This window comes from Cherax quadricarinatus, chromosome 1 (genome assembly GCF_038502225.1).
Source record: "Cherax quadricarinatus isolate ZL_2023a chromosome 1, ASM3850222v1, whole genome shotgun sequence".
Taxonomy (NCBI): Eukaryota; Metazoa; Arthropoda; class Malacostraca; order Decapoda; family Parastacidae; genus Cherax; species Cherax quadricarinatus.
Genome location: NC_091292.1, coordinates 47,188,149 through 47,208,216, shown reverse-complemented (window position 1 = coordinate 47,208,216; position 20,068 = coordinate 47,188,149). Strand labels below are relative to the sequence as shown.

At 39.9% G+C, this 20,068-nt stretch overlaps 1 protein-coding gene across 1 annotated transcript in view; it reads right to left on the bottom strand.

Moving 5' to 3' along the window:
• Positions 1–19,749, bottom strand: part of LOC138852813 (murinoglobulin-2-like) — a 348,116-nt gene extending 328,367 nt beyond the window's left edge. The window contains exon 1 of the mRNA XM_070085802.1: positions 19,455–19,749. Within this exon, the coding sequence (XP_069941903.1) occupies positions 19,455–19,749 (295 nt within the window). The remainder of the gene's footprint in view (positions 1–19,454) is intronic.
• Positions 19,750–20,068: the final 319 nt, after the last annotated feature.

Sequence of the window (20,068 nt, the reverse complement as noted above, 5' to 3'; positions counted from 1 at the left end):
GGACTCAAGTCCGGCCTGCCGGTTTCCCTGAATCCCTTCATAAATCTTACTTTGCTCACACTCCAACAGCACGTCAAGTATTAAAAACCATTTGTCTCCATTCACTCCTATCAAACACGCTCACGCATGCCTGCTGGAAGTCCAAGCCCCTCGCACACAAAACCTCCTTTACCCCCTCCCTCCAACCTTTCCTAGGCCGACCCCTACCCCGCCTTCCTTCCACTACAGACTGATACACTCTTGAAGTCATTCTGTTTCGCTCCATTCTCTCTACATGTCCGAACCACCTCAACAACCCTTCCTCAGCCCTCTGGACAACAGTTTTGGTAATCCCGCACCTCCTCCTAACTTCCAAACTACGAATTCTCTGCATTATATTCACACCACACATTGCCCTCAGACATGACATCTCCACTGCCTCCAGCCTTCTCCTCGCTGCAACATTCATCACCCATGTTTCACACCCATATAAGAGCGTTGGTAAAACTATACTCTCATACATTCCCCTCTTTGCCTCCAAGGACAAAGTTCTTTGTCTCCACAGACTCCTAAGTGCACCACTCACTCTTTTTCCCTCATCAATTCTATGATTCACCTCATCTTTCATAGACCCATCTGCTGACACGTCCACTCCCAAATATCTGAATACGTTCACCTCCTCCATACTCTCTCCCTCCAATCTGATATTCAATCTTTCATCACCTAATCTTTTTGTTATCCTCATAACCTTACTCTTTCCTTTATTCACCTTTAATTTTCTTCTTTTGCACACCCTACCAAATTCATCCACCAATCTCTGCAACTTCTCTTCAGAATCTCCCAAGAGCACAGTGTCATCAGCAAAGAGCAGCTGTGACAACTCCCACTTTGTGTGTGATTCTTTATCTTTTAACTCCACGCCTCTTGCCAAGACCCTCGCATTTACTTCTCTTACAACCCCATCTATAAATATATTAAACAACCATGGTGACATCACGCATCCTTGTCTAAGGCCTACTTTTACTGGGAAAAATTTCCCTCTTTCCTACATACTCTAACTTGAGCCTCACTATCCTCGTAAAAACTCTTCACTGCTTTCAGTAACCTACCTCCTACACCATACACTTGCAACATCTGCCACATTGCCCCCCTATCCACCCTGTCATACGCCTTTTCCAAATCCATAAATGCCACAAAGACCTCTTTAGCCTTATCTAAATACTGTTCACTTATAAGTTTCACTGTAAACACCTGGTCCACACACCCCCTACCATTCCTAAAGCCTCCTTGTTCATCTGCTATCCTATTTTCCGTCTTACTCTTAATTCTTTCAATTATAACTCTACCATACACTTAACCAGGTATACTCAACAGACTTATCCCCCTATAATTTTTGCACTCTCTTTTATCCCCTTTGCCTTTATACAAAGGAACTATGCATGCTCTCTGCCAATCCCTAGGGACCTTACCCTCTTCCATACATTTATTAAATAATTGCACCAACCACTCCAAAATTATATCCCCACCTGCTTTTAACATTTCTATCTTTATCCCATCAATCCCAGCTGCCTTACCCCCTTTCATTTTACCTACTGCCTCACGAACTTCCCCCACACTCACAACTGGCTCTTCCTCACTCCTACAAGATGTTATTCCTCCTTGCCCTATACACGAAATCACAGCTTCCCTATCTTCATCAACATTTAACAGTTCCTCAAAATATTCCCTCCATCTTCCCAATACCTCTAACTCTCCATTTAATAACTCTCCTCTCCTATTTTTAACTGACAAATCCATTTGTTCTCTAGGCTTTCTTAACTTGTTAATCTCACTCCAAAACTTTTTCTTATTTTCAACAAAATTTGTTGATAACATCTCACCCACTCTCTCATTTGCTCTCTTTTTACATTGCTTCACCACTCTCTTAACCTCTCTCTTTTTCTCCATATACTCTTCCCTCCTTGCATCACTTCTACTTTGTAAAAACTTCTCATATGCTAACTTTTTCTCCCTTACTACTCTCTTTACATCATCATTCCACCAATCGCTCCTCTTCCCTCCTGCACCCACTTTCCTGTAACCACAAACTTCTGCTGAACACTCTAACAGTACATTCTTAAACCTACCCCATACCTCTTCGACCCCATTGCCTATGCTCTCATTAGCTCATCTATCCTCCAATAGCTGTTTATATCTTACCCTAACTGCCTCCTCTTTTAGTTTATAAACCTTCACCTCTCTCTTCCCTGATGCTTCTATTCTCCTTGTGTCCCATCTACCTTTTACTCTCAGTGTAGCTACAACTAGAAAGTGATCTGATATACCTGTGGCCCCTCTATAAACATGTACATCCTGAAGTCTACTCAACAGTCTTTTATCTACCAATACATAATCCAACAAACTACTGTCATTTCGCCCTACATCATATCTTGTATACTTATTTATCCTCTTTTTCTTAAAATATGTATTAACTATAACTACATATATATATTTATATATATATATATATATATATATATATATATATATATATATATATATATATATATATATATATATATATATATACATATATATATACATAATGGGGTCCACCTCTGGTGTAAATTGTGGGACCCACAGCCTCGGAGAAGTGGATAAAAAAGTTTTCTCGTATACGTTTAAAGATATATTTTTTTCATTAATGTTAATGTAAATTTTTTTAATTTTGCTCCAAAAGAATCTTAAAAAACTTACCTAACCTTATTATAACAAGAACAATTTATTTTAGCCTAACCCAACTAAATATATTTTAGATTTGTTTACAGTAATTTAACACTAAACAAACACAGTGAGTTAAATTTTTTTCGTTAGGTTCAGAATGATTTTGGCGAAATTATTGCATACACAAATTTTCACTTGCCCTATATGACAAGATGAGCGTTGCCAAGATCGCAAGTTCTGCCTATTCGGCACGGCATATTTATATAAATAAATATATATATATATATATATATATATATATATATATATATATATATATATATATATATATATATATATATATATATATATATATATATGTCGTGCCGAATATGTAAAACTGGTCAATTAGCAAGAACTCATTTAAAATTTAGCCCTTTCTAAAATTTTCTCTTATACGTTTAAAGACATATTTTTTTCGTTAATGTTAATGTAAAAATTTTTAATTTTCACCAAAAAAATCTTAGAAAACTTACCTAACCTTATTATAACAAGCGCAATTTATTTTAGCCTAACCCAACTATATATATTTTAGATTTGTTTACAGTAATTTAATACTAAACAAACACGGTGAAATGTATTTTTTTCGTTAGCTTCAGAATGATTTTGGCGAAATTATTGCATACACAAATTTTCACTTGTCCTATATGGCAAGATGAGCCTTGCTATTTAAGCAAAAATCGCAAATTCTGCCTATTCGGCACGACATATATATATATATATATATATACATATATATATATATATATATATATATATATATATATATATATATATATATATATATATATATATATATATATATATATATATATATATATATATATATATATATATATATATATATATATATATATATATATATATATATATATATATATATATATATATATATATATATATATATATATATATATATATATATATATATATATATATATATATATATATATATATATATATATATATATATATATATATATATATATATATATATATGCAAAACAACCACAGGGATAGCACAGGATAGCACCCACAAGTACGGTGCTACTAATTAATTGTGGACTATATAGATTATATTAGTTTTACTGAATGAAGAGGGGTGGGGGTAGGTTACACATGGATATATCCATCAAGGAAAACACTTGTACATAATCTCACCACTTACCAGATATTCTCTGGAGGTCACTTGATGTAGCTGGATCACTCATAACCTATCCAATTACAACATACCTAACTGGCCAGTATCAGTCTGCTATAACTAGAAGGGTTACTTAACTGTGGGTGATTGATACTCCTTATTTCCTCCATTCACCATCTCATTTCGATGTCCTGCTACACCGACACGGTTCTTATTCCAGCAGGACGAGGTATCCGTTGGTTTGTCCCGGTTTAGAAGTCGTGATTCCATAAAGCTTCACTATCCTCGGTACGAGAATCACGCGTTCACTCGGAGCAGGGCGATCTATTTCACATCCCACATTCTCTTAACTCAATGTTATTATCACTGATTACATTACCATTCACAAGACGATTTAACGTCTCATAATTATTATACACATTAGAGGTCACTCCATTAAGATCTGAGGCCGATGAGCGAGGATTAACACACGGGTATTTCCCCTGGACACACACCATGGCCGTGCACCAGTCACACCCGGTCGAACCATTATTCACTAATTTTCCCACCTTTTTACGGTGGTCCCGTAAATCACGTTCCCTCACTGTTCACCAGGAACAGTTACGACACTTCCTATTATGAAATGAGGCCTATATTAATCCTTTGGCCGCCGTGAATGCCAATTTCCTGGTTCCATGCTTTCCCAGCCTCCTCACCACATTCAAAACACTCCCCCCTCTCCCATGGCCCGAGTCGACCTATACCCCCGCACATCCACGCATGCGCCAAGGGAATTCTAGGTTCTATCCTATTGTCAAATACATTTTTGACTCATATCGACACATTAAACATCTATTAGGCGCTATAGCTTCGGAAAATCAAAAATTTTCCACACTGCGGCCGGGCGGAGGTCGTTGCTAGACGACTTACATAATGTGGAGTACAATTTTCCCATCTTCACTGGCCACTTGGCTTGGGAACTCCAACATTGGTATTTACATAATCACCCATTAATTCTTTCCACCTGTTAACTCCTCAGGTAGGGCTCCACCCAAAGCACACTCAAGCCTCCATGCTTCTGGTATTAACAATTTCCCTCTTATTGTAAGGTGTGACACTAAGTCTATGCTCTCGGGGCTAATTTGTTGGGCATACTGGAATTATGAGACTTTACAATAACAAGTCTCTCTCAGTATCCCAAGTCAGCCCCAGCACATTACTGCATATAGGCACCAACTCCATGGCCATCCATATTTATTGAACCCTCAAAATAGACTAATTAGTGTTCCATTCTCTCAGGGGCATAAGCCTATGCTCCCTGGATTAATTTATTGGGCATACTGGAATTATGAGACTTTAACAATAACAAGTCTCTCTCAGTATCCCAAGTCAGCCCCAGCACATTACTGCATATAGGCACCAACTCCATGGCCATCCATATTTATTGATCCCTCAAAATGGACTAATTAGTGTTCCATTCTCTCAGGGGCATAAGCCTATGCTTCCTGGATTAATTTATTGGACATGCTGGAATTATGAGACTTTAACAATAACAAGTCTCTCTCAGTATCCCAAGTCAGCCCCAGCACATTACTGCATATAGGCACCAACTCCATGGCCATCCATATTTATTGATCCCTCAAAATGGACTAATTAGTGTTCCATTCTCTCAGGGGCATAAGCCTATGCTCCCTGGATTAATTTATTGGGCATACTGGAATTATGAGACTTTAACAATAACAAGTCTCTCTCAGTATCCCAAGTCAGCCCCAGCACATTACTGCATTAGATCCAGTCATGGTTAGAGAATTATTAATCACTGATTATACAACTTAAGTAGGCGCCTTATAAGAGTAATTCTTGCACTTTACTCTTGTATAAATCCTAGCCACAAATGTGCTAGCAATTAATTGGGCTAATTATCATCCATCACACGATCGATTAAACTTGTGTACCCTATACCCACTTCCTTCAATCAGTCACTTAATTATTAAGTAATTAATTCAATTAATTTTTTTTTCACTGATTGTATCCGGTTCAGGAAGGACCAACGGGCAGATGTGGAAAATTTTATAGGGGTGATTACCTGTATGTACCTCAACATTATATACATACAAGTAAACTCATTGGGAGACAACCATATTGTTTACCGTAGTCACCCCGTGTAGACACGTGAGAAAACTTAACCACCCCTGGTCACGGCAAGTGGTTCCTTCGACCTCACAATCTTATCCATATCTATCCGAGACCAGTATGGATTGGATAGCACCCACAAGTACGGTGCTACTAATTAATTGTGGACTGTATAGATTATATTAGTTTAACTGAATGAAGAGGGGTGGTGGTAGGTTACACATGGATATATCCATCAAGGAAAAACACTTGTACATAATCTCACCACTTACCAGATATTCTCTGGTGGTCACTTGATGTAGCTGGATCACTCATAACCTATCCAATTACAACATACCTAACTGGCCAGTATCAGTCTGCTATAACTAGAAGGGTTGCTTAACTGTGGGTGATTGATACTCCTTATTTCCTCCATTCACCATCTCATTTCGATGTCCTGCTACACCGACACGGTTCTTATTCCAGCAGGACGAGGTATCCGTCGGTTTGTCCCGGTTTAGAAGTCGTGATTCCATAAAGCTTCACTATCCTCGGTACGAGAATCACGCGTTCACTCGGAGCAGGGCGATCTATTTCACATCCCGCATTCTCTTTACTCAGTGTTATTATCACTGATTACATTACCATTCACAAGACGATTTAACGTCTCATAATTATTATACACATTAGAGGTCACTCCATTAAGATCTGAGGCCGATGAGTGAGGATTAACACACGGGTATTTCCCCTGGACACACACCATGGCCGTGCACCAGTCACACCCGGTCGAACCATTATTCACTAATTTTACCACCTTTTTACGGTGGTCCCGTAAATCACGTTCCCTCACTGTTCACCAGGAACAGTTACGACACTTCCTATTATGAAATGAGGCCTATATTAATCCTTAGGTCGCCGTGAATGCCAATTTCCTGGTTCCATGCTTTCCCAGCCTCCTCACCACATTCAAAACACTCCCCCCTCCCCCATGGCCCGAGTCGACCTATATCCCCGCACATCCGCGCATGCGCCAAGGGAACTCTTGGTTCTATCCTATTGTCAAATACATTTTTGACTCATATCGACACATTAAACACCTATTAGGCGCTATAGCTTCGGAAAATCAAAAATTTTCCACAATAGCTCTAGGCGTTTCGTGTTGCAATCAAAACATCATCAGTAGCTTTCAGAATTGCTTAAAAGAGGGGAAGTTCCAGCAAATAACGTTCCCAGGGGACCGCTTTTACTGGAGTGAGAGAATAGGGTAGAGAGACAGAAAGGACGGGGTACTGGAAATAACCACAGGCACAACAGTGCGCATAGCCAGAGAGATGAATATTAGAAAAAATCCCTTATGCATTGATATTGTAAACGAAATTAACGTGTCAATAATAAAAATTTGGTCATATTCTGCTATGATATCAATAACATTAAGGAAAAAAATATCAATATATTGTCAGTGATGTAGAAGTCACTGGCAATTTCATCCAGCAAGGACAACGTGTCCCCTTAAATTATGAGAGAAAACGGTCCCATATGTGGGGGGACTTCTGAACAATTTATGTTAAGGAAACGAGTTCATAAAATAAACACGGTTAAAGGGGCTGGGGGAGAGGAAGACATTTGCAAAAACAAGGAAGCCATTCAAATATATCCATCGCACATAATTCTGGGGCAAATTCTGATTCAACCTTCAAAAACTGCTCTAAAAAAATACATAGGCCTTATTTCCTCGGTGTGGCAATTTATTTAAGACAGAATGATGCATTCGTATAAGTGCCCAATTTTAAGCAGTGTACTATTGCCTCAGCTAAAAACGCATCTGCTTTGAACATGCCATCACTGTTATTGTAAAAAGCCTGCCTATCATGCTTAATAATTGCCGATTCTACAATATTCCATTCAATCCAGGAACAACAAGGGAAGATGTCTCCTGCTTCCTGCCAGTTTGCTGGGTTATTACAAGCTCTAATATGGTTGAAAATCGTGTTCGACTCCTGTGCTATACGTATCAAATAACGGTGTTGGGACATTCTCGCCTCCAAGGATTTTCCAGTTTGTCCCAAATAGGAGAGACTGCAACCAATGCAACTAACTCTGTAGACACCACTTGTTGGTGGGGCTCATTCTTAATCAGGATTCTTCTAACAGTTCGTGTATTTTTAATTAAATACTAGTTGTATATTAATTATTCTAAAAGCATTCAGCAGGATAGATAAATTCTGTTATATGGGAGGACCATCACATACTTTGTCTGAGGTGTTATCTTAGGTTCTGCTCTATAATAAGTTTTCTTAGCTGCCAGTAAGGCAGATTCCATAAACACTTTAGGATATCGCAGTTTCGTGCCAATATCAATAATTTTCCCAATTTCTTCATCTAGGAACTCCGGACTGCACACTCTATAGGATCTCAAAAACATTGTAAGAAACACACTCCTTTTGACTCTAGTCTCATGGTTAAAGTAGTAGTGAATGTATGAGCACACACTGGTAGCCTTCCTATATACTGTAAACTTAAACTTTCTATCAACTCGGTGTATCAACACATCTAAGAATGGAAGTTCACAGTCCACCTCTTTCTCCACGGTGAATTTAATAGACGGGACTAAAGAGTTAAGTCTTGGTAAAAATGTATCAAGGCCATAACATTTGGCCAAAGACACAAGATGTCATCCACATATAAGAACCATTTAGCTCTACATGGCAGGATATCTTTCAACAGTCTAGCCTCGAAAATTCCATATACAAATTGCTCAGTAAAGGGGACAACGGATTTCCCATCGCCATTCCTTGTTTTAGAGCATAGTATTTCCTTTCAAACTCAAACTTGCAATCAACTACACAAAACTTAAACAATTCAGTAATGGTATTTTGATCAAAAGGCAAAGAGAACTCATGTAATTCTTCTTCCAAATAAAATAGCAAGTCAGGAACAGGGACTCTCGTGAACAACGCTGTGACATCAAAACTAACGAGTGAAAAATCATTAGACATGTTGTTATTTTGCAATTTGTCGATAAGATCAACATTGTTTTTTAAGTTGGCTTCAGATATGTTGCAATCAAAGGAGTTAATATTTATACTAACCATTTTAACAAGGCTTATGATGCCGATCCTACCTCCTACCGAACTAACTATAGGTCTGGCTGGAAAACCTGGCTTGTGGATTTTAATCAAACCTTACATGTAAGGGAGTGTCGCAGATCTCGCCGATAACTGTTTAATTAATTCCTCGCAACCTCTCAGTAAGGTGTGGGAGCTACAGGTGTGGGAGCTACCAGGTGTGGAAGCTATCAGGTGTGGGAGCTTCCATACCCGACTTCCTGCAATAAATACTACTCATCTCATCCTGCATTAAGACTACAAATATTTTACTAAGGTAAGTAATAAATGTACTGTGTACGTATTTTAGTTTTTATTGTTTTGTAATGCCTAGTGCTACTGTTAATTTATAATAAGTTAGTGTAAACTTTTTATCTGGCATTTATAGGCATTTATAAGTGGAAAAAATGGCGCTCCGCTTTACAGCGGTAGCCTTGAACCTAACCTGCCGAATAAGTGGGTTCTACTGTATGTATGTATGTATGCAAATGTTATTTTAGACCAGATCGAGACTTGAACCTGCACATGCTACATCAAAGTACACAGTATTTATCCCACAAAGCCAAGCTCCATTTAAGTGTGGGTTTCTATAGATTCTAGGGTCTCCTTGGTATTCTTGGTACACGTACTTATCTAGGGTCTGGCTGTGTAGAATAATTACGTAAAAGACAATAAAGTAACTGACAAAGTATTGGTATAAATAATGCGTAAAAGAGATAATGGTCATCTCTCCTCTTCTACAATTGAACGTTTGTACTTATCTGATTATTAATAATTCTCTTGTTATTTTTATTTTTTCGTTAAATAATTTATCAAAGTTCCAAGTACATACATGTCAGGTAATGTTTTAATACTATTAACTAATTGTTTCAGAACTCAGGCTTGTATGTCTTCACTGACCTCACCGTCGAGACCAGACCTTGTGAGGAAGAACAAGGTATTCTAAACTATATGTATTTTACTCCATTCACCCATACTTACCAGTTTAATTTTCCTGTAACTTTTGCATTACATTTTCAATTTTTGTCAATTTCTTTATCTTGTCTAATTGCTCAAATTCTCCAGTTTCGGATGACAATTCATACAAATTTCTTTATTTGCTTCTGCGGACAACAAACAAAAATAACACTACAAGGAAAGCTGATTCAGATTACTGTGAAATCCAATTAAATTGCTTGAAAATACTCATTACGGTGCAAAATAGGAGTGAATATAATCACATGGAGTTTTTTTATGTCACGAATCTTACAAATTATTAAAATTAGAGCAATCTATAATTAGGGCACTACCACATATTCACTCTATATAAGTCCAACGTTGTAGGTGTTCACTCCCATTCATTTCATTATGTAAGGACTTGGTATTGTAAAAGGTTCCTTGCCTTATTATTATTATTATTATTATATTATAATAATAATAATAATAATAATAATAATAATAATAATAATAATAATAATAATAATAATAATTTATTAACACATCGGCCGTTTCCCATCAAGGCAGGGTGGCCTGAAAAAGGAAAACTTTCATCATCATTCGTTCCATCACTGTCTTGCCAGAGGGGTGCTTACACTACAGTTATAAAACTGCAGCATTAACTCCCCCCCCCCTCGCCTCCCCCGCCTTCAGAGTGCCGGCACTGTACTTTCCACCTCCAGGACTCAAGTCCGGCCTGCCGGTTTCCCTGAATCCCTTCATAAATGTTACCTTATGCACTAACAGCACATCAAGTCCTAAAAGCCACTTGCCTCCATTCACTCCTATCAAATACGCTCACGCATGCACTCTGGTAGTCCAAGCCCCTTGCACACAAAACCTCCTTTACCCCCTCCCTCTAACCTTTCCTAGGCCAACCCCTACCCCGCCTTCCCTCCACTACAGATTTGTACACTCTCGAAGTCATTTTATTTTGTTCCAACCTCTCTACGTGTCCGAACCACCTCAAAAACCCCTCCTCAGCCCTCTGGATAATAGATTTGGTAATCCCGCACCTTCTAATTTCTGAACTACGCCTCCTCTGCATTATATTCACACCACACATTGCCCTCACACATGACATCTCCACTGCCTCCAGTCTTCTCCTTGTTTCAAAATTCACAACCCTTGCCTCACACCCATACAAGAGTGTTGGTATAACTATCATACATTCCCCTCTTTGCTTTCATTGACAAAGTTCTTTGTCTCTACAAACTCCTCAATGCATCGCTCGCCTTTTTCTCCTCATCACGTCTATGATTTACCTCATCTTTCATAGACCCATTCACTGACACGTCCACTCCCAAATGTCTGAATGCATTCACCTCCTCCATACTCTCTCCCACCAATCTGATATCCAATATTTCATCACCTAATATTTTTGTTAACCTGATCACCTTACTCTTTCTATATTCACTTTTAATTTTTCTTTTGCACACCCTACCAAACTCATCCACCAACCTCTGCAACTTCTCTGCAGAATCTCCCAGAAGCACAGTGTCATCTACAAAGAGCAAGTGTGACAACTCCTACCTTGTGTTAGATTCTTTATCTTTTAACCCCACAACTCTTGCCAAGGCCCTAGCATTCACTTCTGTTACAACCCCATCTATAAAAATACTGAATAACCACAGTGACATCAAACATCCTTGCCTAAGTCCTACTTTTACTGGGAAATAATCTCCCTCTCTCCCACATACTCTAACCTGAGCCTTCACTACCTTCGTAAAAACTCTTCATTGCTTCCAGTAACCTACCTCCTATTCTATACATCTGCAACATCTGCCACATTGCCCCCTATCCACCCTGTCATACACCTTTTACAAATCCATGAATGCCACAAAAACCTCTTTACCCTTATCTAAATACTGTTCACCTATATGTTTCACTGTAAACACTTGGTCTACACACCCCCTACCTTTCCTAAAGCCTCTTGTTTATCTGGTATCCTACTCTCTGTCCTACTCTTAAAGTTTTCGATAATGACTTTCCCGTACACTTTACCAGGTAAACTCAACAGACTTATGCGCCTATATTTTGCACTCTCTTTTGTCCCCTTTGCCTTAATACATTGGAACCATGCACGCTCTCTGCCAATCCCTAGGTACCTTACCCTCTTTCATACATTTATTTAATACCAACCGCTCCAAAACTATATCCCCACCTGGTTTTAACTTTTCTATCTTTATCCCATCAATCCCAGCTGCCTTACCCCCTTTTATTCTACCCACTGCCTCACGAACTTCCCCCACACTCACAACTGGCTCTTCCTCACTCCTACAAGATGCTATTCCTCCTTTCCCTATGCACGAAATCACAGATTCCCTATCTTCATCAACATTTAACAATTCCTCAAAACATTCCCTCCATCTTCCCGATACCTCTAACTCTACATTTAATAATTCTCCTCTACTATTTTTAATTGCCAAATCCATTTGTTCCCTAGTCTTCCTCAACTTATTAATCTAAGAATAAAGAGTAAGAAGGAGAGGAGGATCGCAGACGAATAAGGAGGCGTTAGGAAGAATACTGGATGTGTAAACGAAATTTTTACATTGAAGGATGTAAATAAACAGTATTTATATAAGGGAAAGGAAGTTTTCGTTGCATTTATGGAATTTGGAAAAGGCATATGATCGAGTAACTAGGCAGCAATGTGGAATAGGTCGTAAGTTACTGAAAGCAGTTAAGAGTTTTTATGAAGGTAGTAAAGCTCACGTAAGGGTATATAGAAGAGAGAGAAATTAATTTCCAGTAAAAGCTGGAATACACAGTAATGCGTTTAATGTATTTAATGTAGTTATAGATGGTGTTGTAAGAGAAGTGAAAGCTGGATTGTTAGGTAGAGGTGTGGGCTTACCACAGTTGCTTTATTCTGTGGCACTGCTTTTACGAGGTTCTGAAAAGAAGATGCAGTGGTTGGTAGACGAATTTGGAAGGGTATGTAAAGGAGGGAAATTGAGATAGAACATAGAGTAAAAAAAAATTTAGGTAATGAAAATTGGATATCAGATTGGAAGGAGGAAGTATAGACGAAGTGAACTGTTCAGATATTTTGGGAGTGGACTTACTGTAGATGCGGCTATGAAAGATAAGGTCAATAATAAAGAATGAATGGTTCACTGAGGCATCTATGGAGACAAAGAACTTTATCCATACAGGGGAAAAAATAAATGAAAGTATAAGGGTACCAATGCTTTTATATGGGTTTGATGCTTGGGATGAGTATGCTGCAGCAACGAGAATGCTGGAGCCCTGGGGAATACAAGGTGCAATGGTACTAACGTGGAAGAAGAGGGGGTTGTTGACATGGTTTACACACACACATACATATATATATATATATATATATATATATATATATATATATATATATATATATATATATATATATATATATATATATATATATATATATATATAAACAATACATGCTGAAAATTGGGTTCAGCAGCCTTACCTCACGTACTGGCACTACCAACATCTTGTATGGAACTCCACACTGATAAAACAAACCTAAACTGATTTTATTATGAAATAAATAATGCATTATACCTTATTTTCTTCCCTCAAAATTATAAAGTTTGTAAGTTTTTGAAATTTAGTAAAATATCTGACATTTTCCCATCTCACAAATAAAAAAGAACGATTGCCATTGCGCGAATATATTCATCAGTTAGTTAAATGGTTAAGACAAGATTTTGTTCAGATTTTTAGCCAAAGAGGGTTAATCATCCTGGATAACCCAAGGGTGTTAACCACCCTGGATAACCCAAGGGTGTTAACCACCCTGGATACCCCAAGGGAGTTAACCACCCTGGATAACCCAAGGGCGTTAACCAATCTGGATAACCCAAGGGTGTTAACCACCCTGGATAACCCAAGGGTGTTAACCACCCTGGATACCCCAAGGGAGTTAACCACCCTGGATAACCCAAGGGTGTTAACCACCCTGGATAACCCAAGGGTGTTAACCACCCTGGATAACCCAAGGGTGTTAACCACCCTGGATAACCCAAGGGTGTTAACCACCCTGGATACCCCAAGGGAGTTAACCACCCTGGATAACCCAAGGGTGTTAACCACCCTGGATAACCCAAGGGTGTTAACCACCCTGGATACCCCAAGGGAGTTAACCACCCTGGATAACCCAAGGGCGTTAACCAATCTGGATAACCCAAGGGTGTTAACCACCCTGGATAACCCAAGGGTGTTAACCACCCTGGATAACCCAAGGGTGTTAACCACCCTGGATACCCCAAGGGTGTTAACCACCCTGGATAACCCAAGGACGTTAACCACCTTGGATAACAAAAGGATGTTAACCAATCTGGATAACCCGAGGGTGTTAACCACCCTGGATAACCCAAGGGTGTTAAGTACCATGGATAACCCAAGGGTGTTAACCACCCTGAATAACCCAAGGGTGTTAACCACCATAGATAACCCAAGAGTGTTAACCACCCTGGACAATCCAAGAGTGTTAAACACCCTGGAAAACACAAGGGTGTTAACCACCCTGGATAACCAAAGGGTGTTAACCACCCTGGATACCCCAAGGGTGTTAACCACCCAGGATAACCCAAGGGTGTTAACCACCCTGGATAACCCAAGGACGTTAACCACCTTGGATAACAAAAGGATGTTAACCAATCTGGATAACCCGAGGGTGTTAACCACCCTGGATAACCCAAGGGTGTTAAGTACCATGGATAACCCAAGGGTGTTAACCACCCTGGATAACCAAAGGGTGTTAACCACCCTGGATAGAAGAAGGGTGTTAACCACCCTGGATAACCCAAAGGTGGTAACCACCCTAGATAGCCCAAGAGTGTTACCCACCCTGGATAACCCAAGGGTGTTAACCACCCTGGATAACCCAAGGGTGTAAACCACCATAGATAACCCAAGAGTGTTAACCACCCTGGACAATCCAAGAGTGTTAACCACCCTGGATAACACAAGGGTGTTAACCACCCTGGATAACCAAAGGGTGTTAACCACCCTGGAAAACCCAAGGGTGTAACCACCCTGGATAACCCAAGGGTGTTAACCACCCTGGATAACCGAAGGGTGTTAACCACACTGGATAACCAAAGGGTGTTAACGACTGTGGATAACCCAAGAGTGTTAACCACCCTGGATAATCTTACGGTGCTAACCACCCTGGATAACCCAAGGGAGTTAAACACCCTGGATAACCCAAGGGTGTTAACCACCCTGGATAACCCAAGGGTGTTAACCACCCTGGATAACCCAAGGGTGTTAACCACCCTGGATAACCCAAGGGCGTTAACCACCCTGGATAACCCAAGGGTGTTAACCACCCTGGATAACTCAGGGGTGTTAACCACCCTGCATAACCCAAGAGTGTTAAGCACTCTGGATAACCCAAGGGTGTTAACCACTCTGGATAACCCAAGGGTGTTAACCACCCAGGATAACCCAAGAGTGTTAAGCACCCTGGATAACCCAAGGGTGTTAACCACCCTGCATAACCAAAAGGTGTTAACCACCCTGGATAACCGGAGGATGTTAACCACCCTGGATAACCCAAAGATGTTAAACACCCTTAATACCCAAGGGTGTTAACCACCCTGGATAAAACAAGGGTGTTAACCACCCTGGATAACCCAAGGATGTTAACCACCCTGGATAACTTAAGGGTGTTAACCACCCTGGATAACCCAAGGGCGTTAACCACCCTAGATAACCCAAGGGTGTTAACCACCCTGGATAACCCAAGGGTGTTAACCACCCTGGATAACCAAAGGATGTTAACCACCCTGGATAACCCAAGGATGTTAACCACTGTTACGACTTAATCTTCACCGTAACAATAGGGGCACAAATAACTCCATATTTTTTTTTGTTAGTTTTATTTTATTACCAATCATTTAGCTTCATTGGTATTTGGTTAGTGAATTAAAATAACCACAAGCAATTATAAATGAAACACTATACAGCAAGAAACCCAATCTTACGTTCAAATTCTCAATAACAGAGTATGATACAATAATTTCAATTAATCTACTCTTTTAGAAAGGTCTAGGGTAACGAAATAGTTATCTTTCATAAGTGACATGAATTACCAGACTAATGGCAAAGGCAAGACTTGGTATAAAGTTTTAGTTTAAGCTAGGAGCTTTGGGTTGAAGACCCGTACCGAGTCAGAGCTAGGAGCTGACTGACTCACTCAACTACTCCATAGTATGACTTCAGCTCGGCCAGAAGGCGACGCGTGGCGTCAATTCTAGAACCACCAATTGGTCACTACAGTAGTGGTTACACATTCGTAATACCTAACCTAATAATAATATAATATAATATTATAGTTATAATAATCATGGGGAAAGATATAATATAATACAATATAATACAATGAGAGTACTTTTGATGATTCATACTGTACCCGACAATAATATATAGTCGAACCTGCTTTATCTAGCTAGTAATAAAGTGGTTCGCGATATATTATTACAGAACTTATTTTAACCAGGCCTTTTATTTTTGTATATAATGGAGTGAAGTAGGGGCGCGTAACACCTCCCCCCTCGTGACTGACGGTCGCCATTGACTTGTACTCTGTGGTGGGTAGCATCTGTCATAGTAGCAGAGGTTGTAACATAGACAGCAGTCCTACATCATCTCCAGCTTTCTCCACAACATAGATGGTCATAAAAGTACCGACTCATACTGTTAAAATAAAGGTATATTAATAAAATTTCAAGGCCTAGAGAGGGCATCAGCAATGAGATTATGTTTTCCTTTTATATGGGAAATGGTAATAGAGAAGGGTTGAATTCTCAAAGCCCAACGAAGTATTCTGGCGTTCTTCGATTTCATAGAATTTATGAAGGTCAAAGGATTATGATCGGAGTACACCGATATCTGATGGGTAGAAGATCCTAAATATACATCAAAATTCTCTAGGCATACAACGAGAGCTAAGGCTTCTTTTTCTATAGTTGAATAATTAATTTGGTGTTTCTTTAACTTAGAAGAAAAATAAGAAACAGGTTGTAATAGGTCAGAATTTGGAGCCTTCTGTAACAATGCGGCTCCCAAAGCATACGCACTGGCATCTATTTGTAAGTGGAATGGTTTATTAAAATCAGGACTTAGCAATACTGGGGAAGAGGATAGTAATCTTTTTAAACGATTAAAAGCAATTTCACAGTCCTGGGTCCATGAAAACTTTGTTTTTGGACTTGTTAATTCAGTTAGGGGAAAAGCTATCTGTGCAAAATTCGGACAGAACCGACGGTAGTAACCGGCAACTCCTAAAAATCTTGATACGCTTTTCCTATCCTTAGGGGTAGGAAATTCTAAGAGGGCCTTTACTTTGGCGTTCAAAGGAGCGACTTCACCTTGTCCAATCCGAAATCCTAAGTATTTAATTTTCGTCTGGCCAAACTCACACTTGGACAAATTCACTGTAAAATTATGTTTACTTAAGGCGTTAAACAAGGCTTTAAGCTGTCTAAGGTGTTGGGGCCAACTGTCGCTGTATACGACTAAGTCGTCTAAGTAAGCTTCTACTCCGTCCAATCCGCCCGTAAGTATGTTCATAATACGCTGGAACGTAGAGGCCGCGTTACAGAAGCCGAAGGGCATAACGCAATACTCGTATAGGCCACCAGGTATCGTAAAAGCCGATATCTCTTGAGCTCTTGGTGACAACGGGACTTGGTAATACCCTCTTAACAAGTCCAATTTACTGATATACTTAGCTCTGGAGACCTTGTCTATTAAGTCGTCAATTCTGGGTATTGGAAACCCATCAGGTACTGTTACAGCATTGACTTTTCTAAAATCCGTGCACATACGGGAGGTCCCATCTGGTATGGGGACTAGAATGCACGGGGATGCCCAAGGACTGTTACTTGGTTTTATCAACCCGTGTGAGAGTAAGAAGTTCACCTCTGCCTCTAGCTCACCTTGTTTCTTGGGACTCACTCTGTAGGGAGATTGCTTGATTGGAGTAGGTTCTCTGAGAGTAACATCGTGCACACCCAACGTACACGGTTTTGGGACGTCATTGAACAGGTGGAGATTTGCCTTAATCAGGGATTTTATTTCGCGTCCTTTGTCCACTACCAGATTTATCAGTAGAGAATTTAAATTCTTTAAGGCTGTCGAATTGTTCAGAAGAACTGGTATTCCTATCATTTCATCCGAACTTACTGGAACCCGTTCTTGGTTCAGAGGAGTTATAGTAGAAACTGGTGAAACGATTCCTGAATAGGGTTTAAGTTGGTTAATATGATACGTCCGTTGTGAGTTCCTCTTCTTCGGCGTCCTTACCAAGTAGTTCACGTCACTTAGGCGCTTCACGATTTCTAAAGGACCTTCAAATTTGGGCTGTAGAGCATGTCCCTGATGAAATCGTTGAACCAGAACTTGATCTTTTGGTTCAAATGAACGAAGTTTAGTTCGACGATCGTATTCCTCCTTCATCTTACTCTGTGCTTGTCGTAAGTTTTCGGCGGCCAATTCTCTAGCTAGGCTCAGGCGTTCTTTCATTAAGGTAGGAGAGCTCCTAAAAGTAGGCGTTTCTTCCCCGGTCCAAGCTTCTTTGAGAACCTGTACTGGTCCTCTAATTTGATGTCCATATATTAGCTCAAATGGCGAAAACTTCAAGTTGTCTTGTTCGCTTTCTCTTAGGGCAAACAAGAGTAGTGGAATACCTTCATCCCAATCTTTGGAATACTGTAAACAATAGGACCTCATCATAATCTTCAAAGTTTGATGGAACCTTTCCACCACGCCTTGTGATTGGGGTCGATAGGCCGTCGCGTAAACCGTCTTGACCCCTAACTGAGCCAAGGCTTCACGGAAAAATTTTGAAGTAAAATTCGACCCTTGATCCGATTGAACTTCTCTTGGAAATCCAAAGTGAGAGAAGAACTTAATCAGTGCTCTCACTATTAGGCGAGCATTAATCCTCCTGAGAGGAACTGCTTCCGGGTACCTGGTGACGGTGTCCATGATGGTGAACAGGAACTGGTTGCCCTGCCGAGTCTTGGGTAGCGGGCCGACACAGTCGATCACCAGACGTGAAAAGGGTTCGCCTGTTACTTGTATAGGGTTCAACGGCGCAGGTGGTGGATTATGTGCAGGTTTGCCTACTAGTTGACACACGGAACAGCTTCTTACATACCGTTCCACTTCTTCCTTCATTTTTGGCCATGTGAAGTGCTTAGCAATTTTTCTAAAAGTCTTCTTTTGTCCCAGATGTCCACCTTGAGGACTGTCATGAGCAAACTTACATGCTAAATTTCTAAACGGGGTAGGCAAGACCAGTAGATGATCACTTTTAAGAGATCCTAGTTTCTTTTTCAGTAAGTCCTTCTCCCAATAGTAAGAGCTGTCACTTTTAAGGGCTTCTTCTCCCAACACAGCAAGCTTCCTGAGGTCACTTAAGGAGGGGTCTATTCGGAGTTCTCTTACTAGATCCTCCTTCGAGAATAAATCTATTTCGGAAACCACCGACTTAGGAACTGGTATCGGTTCTGGGTGGATTGTTGGCTCTACACTCGAGCTTTCGTTGAATATGTCTCTTACTCCTACGTCGACGTCGTCCATGACTTCCTCCGATGCCAACTGAGAACGCGACTGTTTGGTCATCGCCCGGGTTACTACGCTCAGAGGAAAGAGGGTAGGTTCCGTTCGTCGGGCTTCGATGACGTAATTTTCCTCGGTTGGATTTTCCATAACTATGGGCTCTTTCCATATTCCTTCTTCCGCTAAGTCGTTCCCAATCAATAGGTCTACGTCTTTTATGGGGAAGTTAGTTGGAGACACTCCGATTGACGTCCAGCCTGTAAAAATAGGAGTTTCAACATATAACTTGTACAGGGGTACTCGCGTAGTGGAGCCACCATAAGCTTCCAACAGAGCGTCGAAACCCGTATAAGATCTGGCGGGGAATGATAACAGTCCTTCTCTTAATAATGTTAAGTAGGACCCCGTATCCCTAAAGGAATTTACTTGCAACAACTGGCTATCGGTAATTCCTACTTTGCTTTTGGAA